The sequence below is a fragment of the Trichoderma atroviride genome, chromosome 7 (assembly GCF_020647795.1).
Source record: "Trichoderma atroviride chromosome 7, complete sequence".
Classification (NCBI taxonomy): domain Eukaryota; kingdom Fungi; phylum Ascomycota; class Sordariomycetes; order Hypocreales; family Hypocreaceae; genus Trichoderma; species Trichoderma atroviride.
Window position 1 is genome coordinate 1,099,377 of NC_089406.1, and position 12,008 is coordinate 1,111,384.

A 12,008-nucleotide genomic window follows, 5' to 3' on the forward strand; every position below is an offset into this window, starting at 1 on the left:
ATCCCCCAATTGGCGCGCAAGCCATATCATACACAAAGTAGTGCCCGCCGCCGCCGACTTTATAGACCAAAAAGCCACCAAAGACAACTCTCACTCAGCTCTTCCTTGGCAAAGATTTGACTTCTGACAGAGGATAAAAAAAAAATATGAATGAATAGATAAAGATAAATAAGTAAAATCCTTCCAACTAGCAAAAAAAAAAAAAAAAAAAACTTTACGCTACTCCAAGGAACACACTTTTTTTTCTCTTCATTGTTTCTTCCCAGTGCCAAGCTCCGGGGGCTTAAAGTCCGCGCCGAACCGGCTTACACTATAACTGTAAACCCCTCCCATAGTATCATCAACCGCCATATGGCTGACCCGAGAAGAAAAAAAAAGAGGCGTAAACAGAGTTTTTACCTAGGTACATAGTCTTTCTCCTCGAGGCAAACTCCGAAAATCTAAACCATATCAAGTAGTTTGTAAAAGAAAGAGGCTTGGTAAAAAGAGAAGGCTGATCATTATTTGTTTTCGCCTCCCCCAAATACCCTCCTACTCATATAATTAATCATCATCACTAAAGCGAAAAAAAACTTGGCAGGTTTGAAGGGGGAAAAAAGCGCCATATCACACGTCAAATTATTTTACCAAAGCAAGATAACACGTCAAATAGTTCCAATTGAGCAAGAACTCTAAAGAAGATGAGATGGCTGCGTAAACCAATTAAAAGTGAAACCATGATTGTGGTGTTTCTTTTCGCAAGTAACTTTTTAAAAACAAAAAAGAGAGCTCGGCGGATGTATCCTTGTTCAAGAATCGCCGCGAGCCCAAATGCCCTATAAATCGATACCCAGTAATCCTTCTTTCCCGCCTCTAGACAAGAAAAAAGTATATAGTCCTTTGGAGCCAATCATATCCAGTTACCTATTAGATTACCCTTTGCCTTCCTAAACGCCCACTCCACGCTGTGAAGTATGTAGTAGTAACCGGAATAAACAAACCGGGGGGGCAGAAAAAAAAGCCTCTGTCGAGACATGAAAACACGCTTCCACCGATCATTGTATAATGTCGTGATATCATTTCGCCAAACCACTTTCTGTATTTCGTGGCTTCCTTTTTTTTTTTTTTTTTGGCTTTCTTTTCTTTTCTTCTTTTTTTTTCACGTCTCTTCCGTCTTCTATTTCTTCATGGTGGTTCTTTTCCCCGCAAAAGTTCCGCTTCATGCCTCATGTTTGACAATGTCGCTGAATATTGTGCCATCGCTAGCGGCGCTGTAGATTGTACCATCACTAGTAGCGCTAAAGGCTGTGCCGTCGCTGATAGCTGGCGAAGCGGCAAAGTTGCTTTCACTGCTTATAGCTTGTCCATTTTGGAGGGCTTCGGAAGCCGCCTTGGCTTCAGCTGCCGCCTTTTCAGCCATCTTCTTCTTGATAAGTGGTAAGTAGCGTCTTCTGGCGTTAATAAACCAGTTGGAGATTTGGTCTTGAGGGCGAGATTGTTAGCCTGGAGTCTCAATGTTGGCGATAGTAGGGTATCAAATACTTACTCATTTGGAGTCCCGTTCTGCGTATAAACTCTTGCTTTTCATCCTCTGTAGGATAGGGATGCGATAAATGGTCGTCAAACCACGCCCGTAGTTTGTCTGTCGTGTCTCTGGGAAGGTTACCACGTCTTTTCCGAGACCTCGTTTCCCTTGCGGGGGTGGCAGGTTCCTGGTTCTCAAAGTGGGCCGCATCGTGGTAGTGAGGCGTGGAGAAGACACTGGATGAGAACGAAGTGCGCTCAAGCGGCCGAATGGGGCTTGGAGGTCCGTGGTGCATGGCAAAATCATAACTGTAAGCCCGTGAGAGTTCGCGAGGTCTGCTTGGCGGTTCGTCTTCGAATTTTATCTCCGAGGTCAAGCTCGGGAGAGCGACCTGTGGATGAGTGAGGATTGGGAGAGCAACGCGAGGACCAGGAGATGGTATCTTCATCTCGATTGGGGGAGGAATGCTCCTTGTTGAAACGGAAAAGGCTCTAGCTGGAGTGCTCCATCTTTCTGAGTTCCTTGACGATGGGCTTAATTGACGACTGCGAGGGACTCGGTGTCTAGGGCCACGATATATCCGCGGAACATGGCTTCTTGGCGATCCCTCTTCGTCTTCGTCTTGGTTTATTCCCCTTTCAGTCGTGGGTGAAGTAATGTAATAGGAGAAACTGCCGCGCTCATGGGGCTCTTGGGACTCGTGGGCCTGCTGGGCCTGTGACATATGATCGGCAACTTCGCGTATGGCCAAGTGCATGTTGATTTCGGGGAACATCTAACAACATATGAGCAAACAGGGTTAGAGGTCTTGAGGAAGCGAAGAAATGTACATCTCTGAGGGGGGGAGTTCGATTTGCTGCGAAGCAGTAGCTTCCCCCCTCGCTATAGGGGAGGCGACGATCAAAGGGGTGCATCGTGGATGACGATGTGGATGAATGAGGTGTGATGGTTAATGATGCCAATGATATTGGTAGTCGAATGGTGCTAGGGTCCATAAAGGGAACCCCGTTAAGAGGAGTCAATTTGTTGTCAAGGCAAGTTGCCGGATCGAATTTCAGATCAAGTTGTCGGATCAGGCTGACAGATTCAGTTGTCCAGACGTCAAAGCTGGGGGTGCAAGCCTGAATATATATATGTGTGTGTGTGAAGAAAAGGTTGGCGTTTTTGTTGCACTCAACACTTCCAGACACAAGCCCTATTTTGACAAGAGGACCAGGCAGAAAGATACCGCCCAAATGAAGTTTTGGAAATTAATTGAACCAAAAAATGATATCGAAACGAACGCCCAGCCACTTCGTAACTGAAACTCAAGGGAAACCGGTGTTGGTATTGAACGCAATTACACAGCCAGGATGTATTGTGTCGAGTCGAAGGCGGGTAGATGCACCGAACTAATAAATAGGTTGCCAAAACAGGGAATTGTTGAGAGCCGTGAATGTAAACCAGCCACAAAAGAGAAGCCGTAGGGACCGCTGGGAGGAGGGCAGGCCAATATTATAAGTGGCAGGAGAAGTAGAGTACGCAGGCCAGGTAGCAAGGGAATATGGAGGAGTATAAAGTGGGCTCACGGAACTTTAAAAAGAGCACGTCGCATCATAGAGTGGTAGCATGGAGGGATGGAGAAGAGCAATATAGACGAGCCTCTGCGATAGGAGCGGCAACATGGGTTATTAGCCTTGCAACAAAATGAATAGGGATTCGCGACTCAAGCCCCCAAGTGGCGCTGGTCTGACAACTCCGGTCAAGTCAGTGGTGTAGTGAGTCCAGGGACAGCACGGGGTCGCCACAAGCATGGACAGGGAAGTCAAAAGACAAGTGCTGGTGGGCCACGGCTCCACGGGTCCAAAGCCTGTTCTGATGAACCTTCGATTTAGGGAAGCCAGATAGAAAGGCCACAGAAACGCAGGCAAGCGGCTAGTGTGGGTGGGCTTAGGCCGAGTAGGCGTCGATGTAAAAACGGCGGGGTGTGTGTGCTAAATGCTATTCTGACAAGGCCAGTTACCGTGCAGCCTAGACTGCAGCCCTTTCGGTCCTGTATGACGGGGCTGGCTGAAGCCTTTTTTCGTATAGCAGAGAAATCTCTGCGCGGGTAAGGCACAAGATCCTAGCAACAGAGATCTTTAAGGTGAGGCGTCCGTAGAGGCGTCTGAAGGTGGCCGTAGGCTTTGGCGGTCGGCCTGGCCCATCTCCCAAAGCCTGAAGTTGTAACCACGATTTCGCAATTGTCGAGATGCAGGCGCAGAATGCCTCAATACACAGTACGTGAGATGACCAGTGGGTGAGAGAAGAGGAGAGTCACATCCGAGCCGTCGAGCTGCCATACGGCTCTGATCCGATTGCACATACGGAGCATTAGATCTGTTATCATTAGGATACGCAGCTATCATACTAGTCAGATCAATGCTCCGTCGACGTGCAGCAAGCACTAATCTGCCCACGTCCTTGTACTGTACCAGCAGATGAAAGAGCTGGTCCGTACTACTACAAGCAATTCCAGTTGCCTTGATAACTGCAGGTGAAATTTACCCGGGATGCAGGTGTGCAACCATTCGTTTCTCCTTGATCATCTACTCACACTCGTATGCTGACGTCGGTGCATGCCATGTACTCGTACACGTGCTCCGTGTAAGTGTAATGAAGAGGCGCCGACTAGCCAGGAGGGTAGAACAAGGCACTGAGAGTACAAGGTATCAACGTTTTGCCAGGGGCCAAGTGGATACAAGTCTCAGTACGAAGAGAATGCAAAGCTTGTGTGACGCTGTGCTTAATTGAAAACGATGATAGCGAGTAGCGTCCCGGCCATTTGCGGCTTTTCGCTAGCATGTCTCCCTCTGGAATCAATAATAGAAATGCGAATTCCGTAAGCGATGGACCGGCATGCGAGCGGTGTAGCTGTTTCGGTGGCCCTGTCAGGGCATCCCAGGCAAAAAGCAAAAAAAAAACAGTCTCCATATTATAATACCCGATCGTCCAGCATCAAGGCTGCCCCAAGGGGAACCGCTGAATCTATAGCGGCTGTGGTTGTGGACACTAGCAGCCGAATTCACCATCACAGACAGTGGGGTGGGTGCGAAGTGCGCAGCTTGGAGCGACGATATGCCGTATGAAATACTCCGTATCGGGCATGTACAAGTAGATGCAGTGCCGGTAAAGGGAAGCAGACAATTCTCTGCCCATCTGCGTAATTGGCATGCGAAAGCCTTGCCTGTAAACGATTAATAGACCAGGCTTTCATTCTATACCCTTGTACTTGTATCAGTGCCAGCTCTAGCGAAGACCAGAGATTGTTCGATTCAGTCAGTCTATTGCCCGTCCTCCTCCATATCAGTGGGTTAGCGTTCCAATAACTTTTGGGTGACTTCTGGCGCAACGGGGCGAGAGAGTCATGTCTCTTCTGCTCCAGCTCCGCTGTGCTTGGATGCAAGGCGCGCCGTCGGCGCCACAAAGAGAGGGAAAGCGGGCGGCACAGTCGGCGGCAAATTTGCAGAGCTGCCAGTTGCCGATATCATATCCCATCCCCATGTTGCATTCCTGGGGCTGGATAGCTGTCGTTCATTCGCTCTCTCTGCTTAGCTTGGCAGCCAACTCCAGAGCAGACCACAGGTCTTGATTCGTTCCCTTGCCACCTGCAGACCTCCTACACTGTAGACAATCAGGCTGGCGTTTATCGTATTCAGCCAGCCCCGTCCACAGGTTGGTAGTAGGTAGGTATTCCTGCTAGTGGTACGCTTGTGCCCCCTGCTGGGGCTATCAGACACAGGACAAGGAGAGGCCATCGTGGTGTCACGACACAATGCACGCTCTTGTGTAAGGCTTGTCTCGCAATTGATTGGAATTCTGGGTCCACCACAAGGAGCTGTCAAAATCAAAATCTTGTGCACTCCAGCTTTGGCCTGCTCGCACGTTGGACACACCCTGTAAGCACCTTGTGCCTGCAAACACGGTGACAGTCCCCAGGGGTACCCGCTCGGCGTGGACTGTACCGCAGCGCCAGCCCAATCCATCTCGGCCATCTCTGCCATCTCTCTGTGTCCCAGCCAGCCCTGGGCCAGCCGCGTGGTCGCTCGTACGAGGTAATTTGAGGGCGCCATGCGAAGAGCCTCTGCGACGACCTGCTCCGAGGGCCATGCCCCCAAATGCCCCCCCGTCTGACCCCCTCGCTCGCAGCGTTGACAGCGCTAGACTGGATCTTTAGCGGGACGGCTCCAGCGAGGCTCCTGGTCGCTCATATACTGGGACAAGGAGCGCGACGATGGGGACCTGGCGATCTCTCAATGTAGGGGCCAGATCGCTCGGCGAGCGTGACAGAACGAGGCCTAGGCGGGTGGGGATCTTGTCAGAAGGCACTCCAGCAATGGGCTGCAATGGGCTGACGACGTGCTCGTCATTTGGCACGCAGGGAGGCCTGTTGACGGCCTGGCCTGGCCGAGGCGAACAGCCGACAAGACGGCAGCTGGCAGAAGATCAATTTTCCGAGCCCTGGGCGGTTGTGAATTAAAGTTGGCGCGATGCGATTGGTCAATGTACGGAGCCAGTGCGGAGGGCCTTTTCCTACGGCCCAGATCGCACAGTACGGGATTTCTCACGTGTACTTGGGGTCCGCCCCGCCTAGCGCGCTTGCGCTGGTACTGCCGATGCCACGAGCACAGTGTCGCTTGCCGCAGCCCCGGACGTCTGTGGCTGCCAAAGCTTCAGCCCCTCCATCTCCAACGTCTCCAAAACCCCAAGCCGCAGACAAAGCAGGGCGATAACTGATGAGCAGCGCTGCGGGCACAACTCCCAGCCCTATCTCGGGCACTGGCTGCTACCAAGGTTTTCTCAGACTCGCCACTACTTGTTACTATCTGCTCTGCTAGAACGCTATGAGTGCTAGCTCGCTGTGCTGTTGACCACGGAGCTTACAGTTGGGCGTGCTCCTCAACCCCTCTCCCAATCTATTATATGACAGGTTTGGGATTTCCAAGGCGGACAGACTAGGGCCTCTCTCTGACATGATTCGTACGTCTAGGTTCAGGTCCGTATGCACGCCGTACCTATCAAATCACCCCGTGTGAGTGCTACGTAGCATGCCCTGTGCCATCACAGCAAAATGCCAATCAATACATGTGCATAATGGAGACGGCCAGGCAGCTCTTTTTTCTTTGCAGTCCAAGCTCCATGAGCTTGTCGTCGTACGCTGGCACAATGTGCTCCGTGCTCTGGCATGTGGGGGCTACGTAAATAAGTCCTTTCTCCCAGGTATTTCCGGCTGAATGGTGAGCTTGTTGGTGAGACACCTGCATTCGACCAGGCTCATCCCGCTGGCCTAGAGAGACGTCGATGAATATTGCTCCACCTTGATCCGACGGCATGCGGGCTGGGATCCAGGCGAGTTGCAGGTGATGGATGGATGGATGAGCTTCATGCCACAACGAGTTCTGGAACCAGGGTCACGGCTAGGCGAACATGCTCCTCTGCTCGTACAGTATCCGTACCTACATGGCATTACTCGTGCACTTTCATAGGCGCAAAGTTTCCCAAGCACGATTTACTGCAAACGTCCCACAACTTGCATCGCTTAACTAAAGGGACTGGGGTTCAATATTCACTATAATTTGTGGGACTGGAGCCCCTCCGCAGCCGGTGCGGCAGTACTGTAATGCTCTACGGGGATTGTCAAATACGGTACCAAGTGTTGCAATGTGGACGCACCATATCTGTTCGGAGAAGGAGAAGGGGCAGCTCCTTGGCATACACGGCTGCCATGCGTATTGTGCCGCACGCCAGATCTCTTGGTCGTACTCAGAAACAGCTGGAGAATTCAGGGTGCTTTCCCCGTGAATTGTTAGTTCGCATCGTGGATATCAGGCCGAGTCAAGCTTCATATGGAGCCGAAGAGTAGCGCAGGTTCAAGCATCGTCACAAAAACCCTCTATTTCTATGCCTCGATGCTGGTACCTACCGCCTACTAGGTGCTACAGTAGGTGTTATCTACTATAACATGAGTGTGGAGCTGTCTTTGCTCAACCACAACAACATCCCCCCTTTCCTCATTGTGCCATGGTGGAACAAATATGGTTACGAAATACACGTGCCATCGAGTTTGGCGTTCTCAAAAACAGACTTCATCGCCAGATCACACACCTAAAATAGCAATTTTGTTTTCGGCTAAACATAAACAAAGCAATAAAGCTTCGAAACTAGCATTGACGCCGTGAAACAATAAAGTTTCGCACAGCACAAGCTTGACATGCACCTACATCGGGCGTACTTGTCGATGGCAGAAACAGCAGCATCCTTGGCGCGTACTTGGTTGTACATTGACGATTGTGTGCAGATACGAGGTTGCCGCCCAAGATGCCGGCGATATGCCATTCTCCCCTTACAGCACAAGGAACGAGGCACCTACTACCCGGTATTGATAGCGGCGCGGCCAAGGCTGCCTCGCGACTCGTACGAGTCGTCTGCTGGCTTAACAAGGCCAAGTTGCGTTTCACTTCACCTAACCTGGATCTCAGCTGCCCACATCAATTTCTACGCTATCGGAGATGATTTCCTGAAACAAGGCCAGCACGCTGAGCATGGCATTCTGATTTGCTCGCGCTTCGCTCTACGCTAGGCCAGTTGCTATCGCTCTAGTATGCCAGTTCATGACTGGCCTGCGGGCGTGTCATTGTGCTAGCAGTGGAAGGGACAGAGTCAGTGGGCCGAATTGGCCCGGACGTTGCAGATTGACGTGATGCGCCTAGTATCAGCACACCCCAGAGATCTCCTAACATCGCATGGTGGACACACAGGCTTGTCGGCAGCCAATGCCGCTGCCAAAATACCCCGTCTTGCGGCACGTCCCATCGAAAGACGTCGAGTCTGGCAGGTCGACATGCTGGGCAGTCCGAATCCTGCCGTATAATAGCAGGGCGAGATGGGCTAATGCGACGGAAATTACTCAACTGGTGCATACTTGCATTACCACTGGACGCCGAAGCCCTTGCTCTGCCCCATCAGCCATTTCCCATTTGGCTCGTCGCTTCTCAGCAACACCTCCCGCCAAATCACGCTGCCCTTGATTTGACCATACTTGGACGTATGGGGTGCTCTGTGCGAGGACGCACAAAGTCAAGAATCGGGCGCAGTGCCGGCCTTGAACTGGCAACAACAGGTCTGGTGACAGCAAGGGCAAGCATCCCCTACCCACACTCCCGAAGCAGGGGACCGTGCATTCGCAAGCCCAACTCAACTTGGCAAAAGACCTTCTGGCCATCGAGCAAGGTACCAGCTCCTGGGAGCAGGACTGGCAACGCGGCTGCTGGGATTCGCTGTACTTGTCCCAGCACGCCACCCCACGAAGCAGAACTACAGGCTGACCTGACACACGCTTAAGCCTCAGCTGTCATCACTCGACGTCCATACAAATGCATAGTGCCACTCCAGATGTACGATGATGCTCAAAGCACCTGTATTCCTCAGCCCCCTATGGGCGAACGACTCATTTCGACTTGCAGCTGGCAATGGTGATACTGCATAGACTGCACCGGAGACGCTTGCTCCAGCAACGTTTTTACCCCTTTTACCAAGAGCAAAGAACAAAAGAAGAAACAAGAAGGATTCGCTGACAGGTAGCAAACCGGAGAACCCATCATGTTGCAGAAGCCAGGATTTACAAGACTTGATACTTTGACAAGGCTGCTGCGAGCCACTACTACAGTAGCTCTGCGAAGCATTCACTGCCGCTAGCCGTAGGATCTCCATGATGCCTGCCAACATCGTGGGCTCACTCATACACTCCTTGGTTTCTATTCCGAGCGCCTAGCTGCCATGTCCCGCCGTCTGCTTTATGGTGCTGACACTTGGTTCCGCGTGTCTGGAGTGGCGGTAGGGAGCCGGTGCTGCGCCAAGATCCAGTGCCACATTTCGAAGATCAGCCAGTAGCCGGTCTCCGGATCTTCGACAAGAAAACTGAATGCCACGCCGGATAGCGACATGGCCAAGCGTTAGCGCCTTTTTTGATCTAAATCAAACCAGCAGTGCCTCGCGACAGTCGCATTTTCACCGCCTCTGAGCAACCGTCATCTCCACGATCATGTCCTCCGGAAGCGGGTTCGGAATCTGGTGAGAGACGATCGGCTACGGCCCTGGGCACGACATGCATAATGTTATCGTAGCAAGCCAATATGTGTAGGAGGTGCTGTAAGCCATGTACGCGGGACAAAGTCTGATCACCAATCCGTCTCTTTAGGGCACTGCGAGACCAGAATCTTATAACCAAATAGCTCCCTTTCTTCTTCTTACTTTTTCGTTATCCAGCGGGCACACTTGTCCTTGTGTCAGCAATGAGCACCTTTGGCTATGGGTGTTATGTATCAGCAAGTGCGCCCGCTTTCAAGGATAATGAGGAGGTGTCATCATGGCTGAGTATATTGATAAGTGCGAAGCCGGCAGGGCAGAAGCATATTGTATAGCAACAACCATCAGATCCTCTCGGCGAATGTACAGACAGGCGCCGACGTGCTTGTTGCGAATCGCAACAAAGTCTTGTTCAGTAGGTGTGGGAGAAATGCACATTGAAGCGGGTAACCGAAACATCGACCAGCCATGTCGTTTCAGAGTACTGCAGTATCCACGCAAATGGGCGATAGTTCCCAAAGATGGGGTTTGATGTGCGTTTGTCTCGGATAACGCATGGCACGGCATCGACCTACACGAGCTCGCGTGCGTCGTCATGTTACTCAAGAGATAAAGTCTCCCAGAGACCACCTGCGTACATGGCATTAATATCCGATATTGCCTTTGTGTACAGAATATAACAAGTATTACAAGGAGAGAGAGGAACGAATAGTTGTCCCGGAGTCCGTATCACAGTCATATTGCCAGCCCAACTTGCTTTGCTTGGCAAAGGTCCCATCCGGAAATGAATGGCGATTCCTTCGAGTGTGTAGGATCAGACCATTTCTCTCATTGCTTCCGACTGCACGTTGTGATTGGGCTTTTGCGAATTTACTCCGCCATGGCAATCTGCACATCAAAATCGCCGCTTTCCTGCTTTGAATGGCAAAAAGGCCGTGCCTGATCCTTTCCTTTCCTGCCTGGCTGTGTTGTTGGACCAACGTGTTGCACCTGGATTCGTGTATCTCGAGATGTGCTCATTCAACAACGTGGTGGTGCCGGGTAGCTGCGCAGGTTTTTTTTCCATGGGCATCGGTATCCTGTTCCTTTCGGTGTGACCAGTTGGTGCATCAAGATCTTGTTGTCTTTGTGGACAGTTTGTGGCGTACCACCTTTGTCGTCATTATGATTATCTTGCCGTCCGCGATGCTCGTATCTCGTTGAGTGTTTGGTGTAATATCATGCAGTTATCTTCTGCACCCGACATCCATTCACAAGTCACACATGCGGCACGCATTCGAACCCGACACTGTACCTGAAATTTGGACAGTACACAAAGCAACAAACGCTACAGTACAACCTCTCTGCATGCTGAAAGGGGGGGTACATACTGCCTAGACTGCCAGTAGCCTTATTGTCTCATCACCTTGCTCCTGCATGCAAGGGCCGTCGCTTGAATAGGTATTCGCAGCCTACAAGTACAACTGACACGACTGATCCTGGTGGTAGGGCTGCCTTACCAGGGTGGCCGATAGCCACACCACGCACACTTTCTGACCCTGCCTAGCGCCCGCAAGCATTTCATTTACGGAACCAAAATCATTGGCTCTGCGAGGTCAGCCGGTGAGAAAGACACATTGTTGTGCAGTACAGGTACAGGAAAGACAGGGGTACTGAGCCTATCGGAGACAGCCTGCACTGGACATGTGAGAGCCACGAGAGTAATGCCTCGTCGGAAAGGAGGGGGTTCTGCTTCGTGCTCCGTCTTTTGTGCGTGCAATGAGATTGAGTGGTTGGAGGGTGAGAAAGAGGAGGAGGAGAAGTTGGAGGGGGCGGAAAAGTGATGTTTCCTGTTTTCCACCATGTGCTTCGCCCGTCCACTGGGATGAGATGTGCTCAGCAACCTTGCTTGCTTGCATAAGTGGGTGGCGGGTACATATGGCTTGAGGAGCGCGAGCCTTTGCTTTGCGCAAGAGACGGCTATCCGTATCACTTTAGGGAAGAGGAAGAGATGGAGACGGAGATGAGCTAGTGGCAACGGCCTCTGATGATAGTATCGGGTTGTGGGTGCTCCCAATCCTCCTCCGTTGGGCAAAACTACCCGAATGTGCTATGCTACAGTATTGTGTAGATTCTCAGGGGGCCCGAGCACGTTTAAAAAAGGAAAAAAGAAAATGGCCAAAAAAAGAAACTGGCGGCGGCAAATGCATTGTGAGTTCCCGTTTGAGCCATACTGCCAAACACAATGCCCAAAGTCGTTTGTTTTAAACGTTTCAAGTAGATCGTTTAGGGGAGACTCTTGGCATGTTCATACGAATACTCGTCAGATGTTAGCAAGACTAACTGGGTCACCGTGTTTGAAAAGCAAGTAGTATATATCTACGTTGTGTATATTTATAGAAATAAAACCGCAAACTGAAAA

General features: G+C 51.1%; 4 protein-coding genes across 4 annotated transcripts; all 4 read right to left on the reverse strand.

The window, feature by feature from the left end:
• Positions 1-687: 687 nt before the first annotated feature.
• Positions 688-3,200, reverse strand: TrAtP1_012368 (uncharacterized protein). The gene is made up of 3 exons (XM_066115498.1): positions 2,335-3,200; positions 1,526-2,279; positions 688-1,461 (listed from the first exon to the last, which is right to left on the reverse strand). Exons 1-3 carry the CDS (start codon positions 2,497-2,499, stop codon positions 1,199-1,201), a joined length of 1,182 nt encoding a protein of 393 aa, XP_065971597.1. The 5' UTR covers positions 2,500-3,200; the 3' UTR covers positions 688-1,198.
• A 953-nt stretch (positions 3,201-4,153) lies between these two features.
• TrAtP1_012369 (uncharacterized protein) lies at positions 4,154-4,456 on the reverse strand (the record flags this gene model as incomplete). Its single annotated transcript, XM_066115499.1, has 1 exon — positions 4,154-4,456. The coding sequence occupies one exon, from the start codon at positions 4,454-4,456 to the stop codon at positions 4,154-4,156; it is 303 nt and encodes a 100-aa protein (XP_065971598.1).
• A 1,239-nt stretch (positions 4,457-5,695) lies between these two features.
• TrAtP1_012370 (uncharacterized protein) lies at positions 5,696-6,855 on the reverse strand (the record flags this gene model as incomplete). Its single annotated transcript, XM_014090240.1, has 2 exons — positions 5,696-5,957; positions 6,680-6,855. The coding sequence occupies 2 exons, from the start codon at positions 6,853-6,855 to the stop codon at positions 5,696-5,698; spliced, it is 438 nt and encodes a 145-aa protein (XP_013945715.1).
• A 3,007-nt stretch (positions 6,856-9,862) lies between these two features.
• Positions 9,863-10,204, reverse strand: TrAtP1_012371 (uncharacterized protein; the record flags this gene model as incomplete). The annotated part of the gene is made up of 1 exon (XM_066115500.1): positions 9,863-10,204. The coding sequence occupies one exon, from the start codon at positions 10,202-10,204 to the stop codon at positions 9,863-9,865; it is 342 nt and encodes a 113-aa protein (XP_065971599.1).
• Between the last annotated feature and the right edge of the window lie 1,804 nt (positions 10,205-12,008).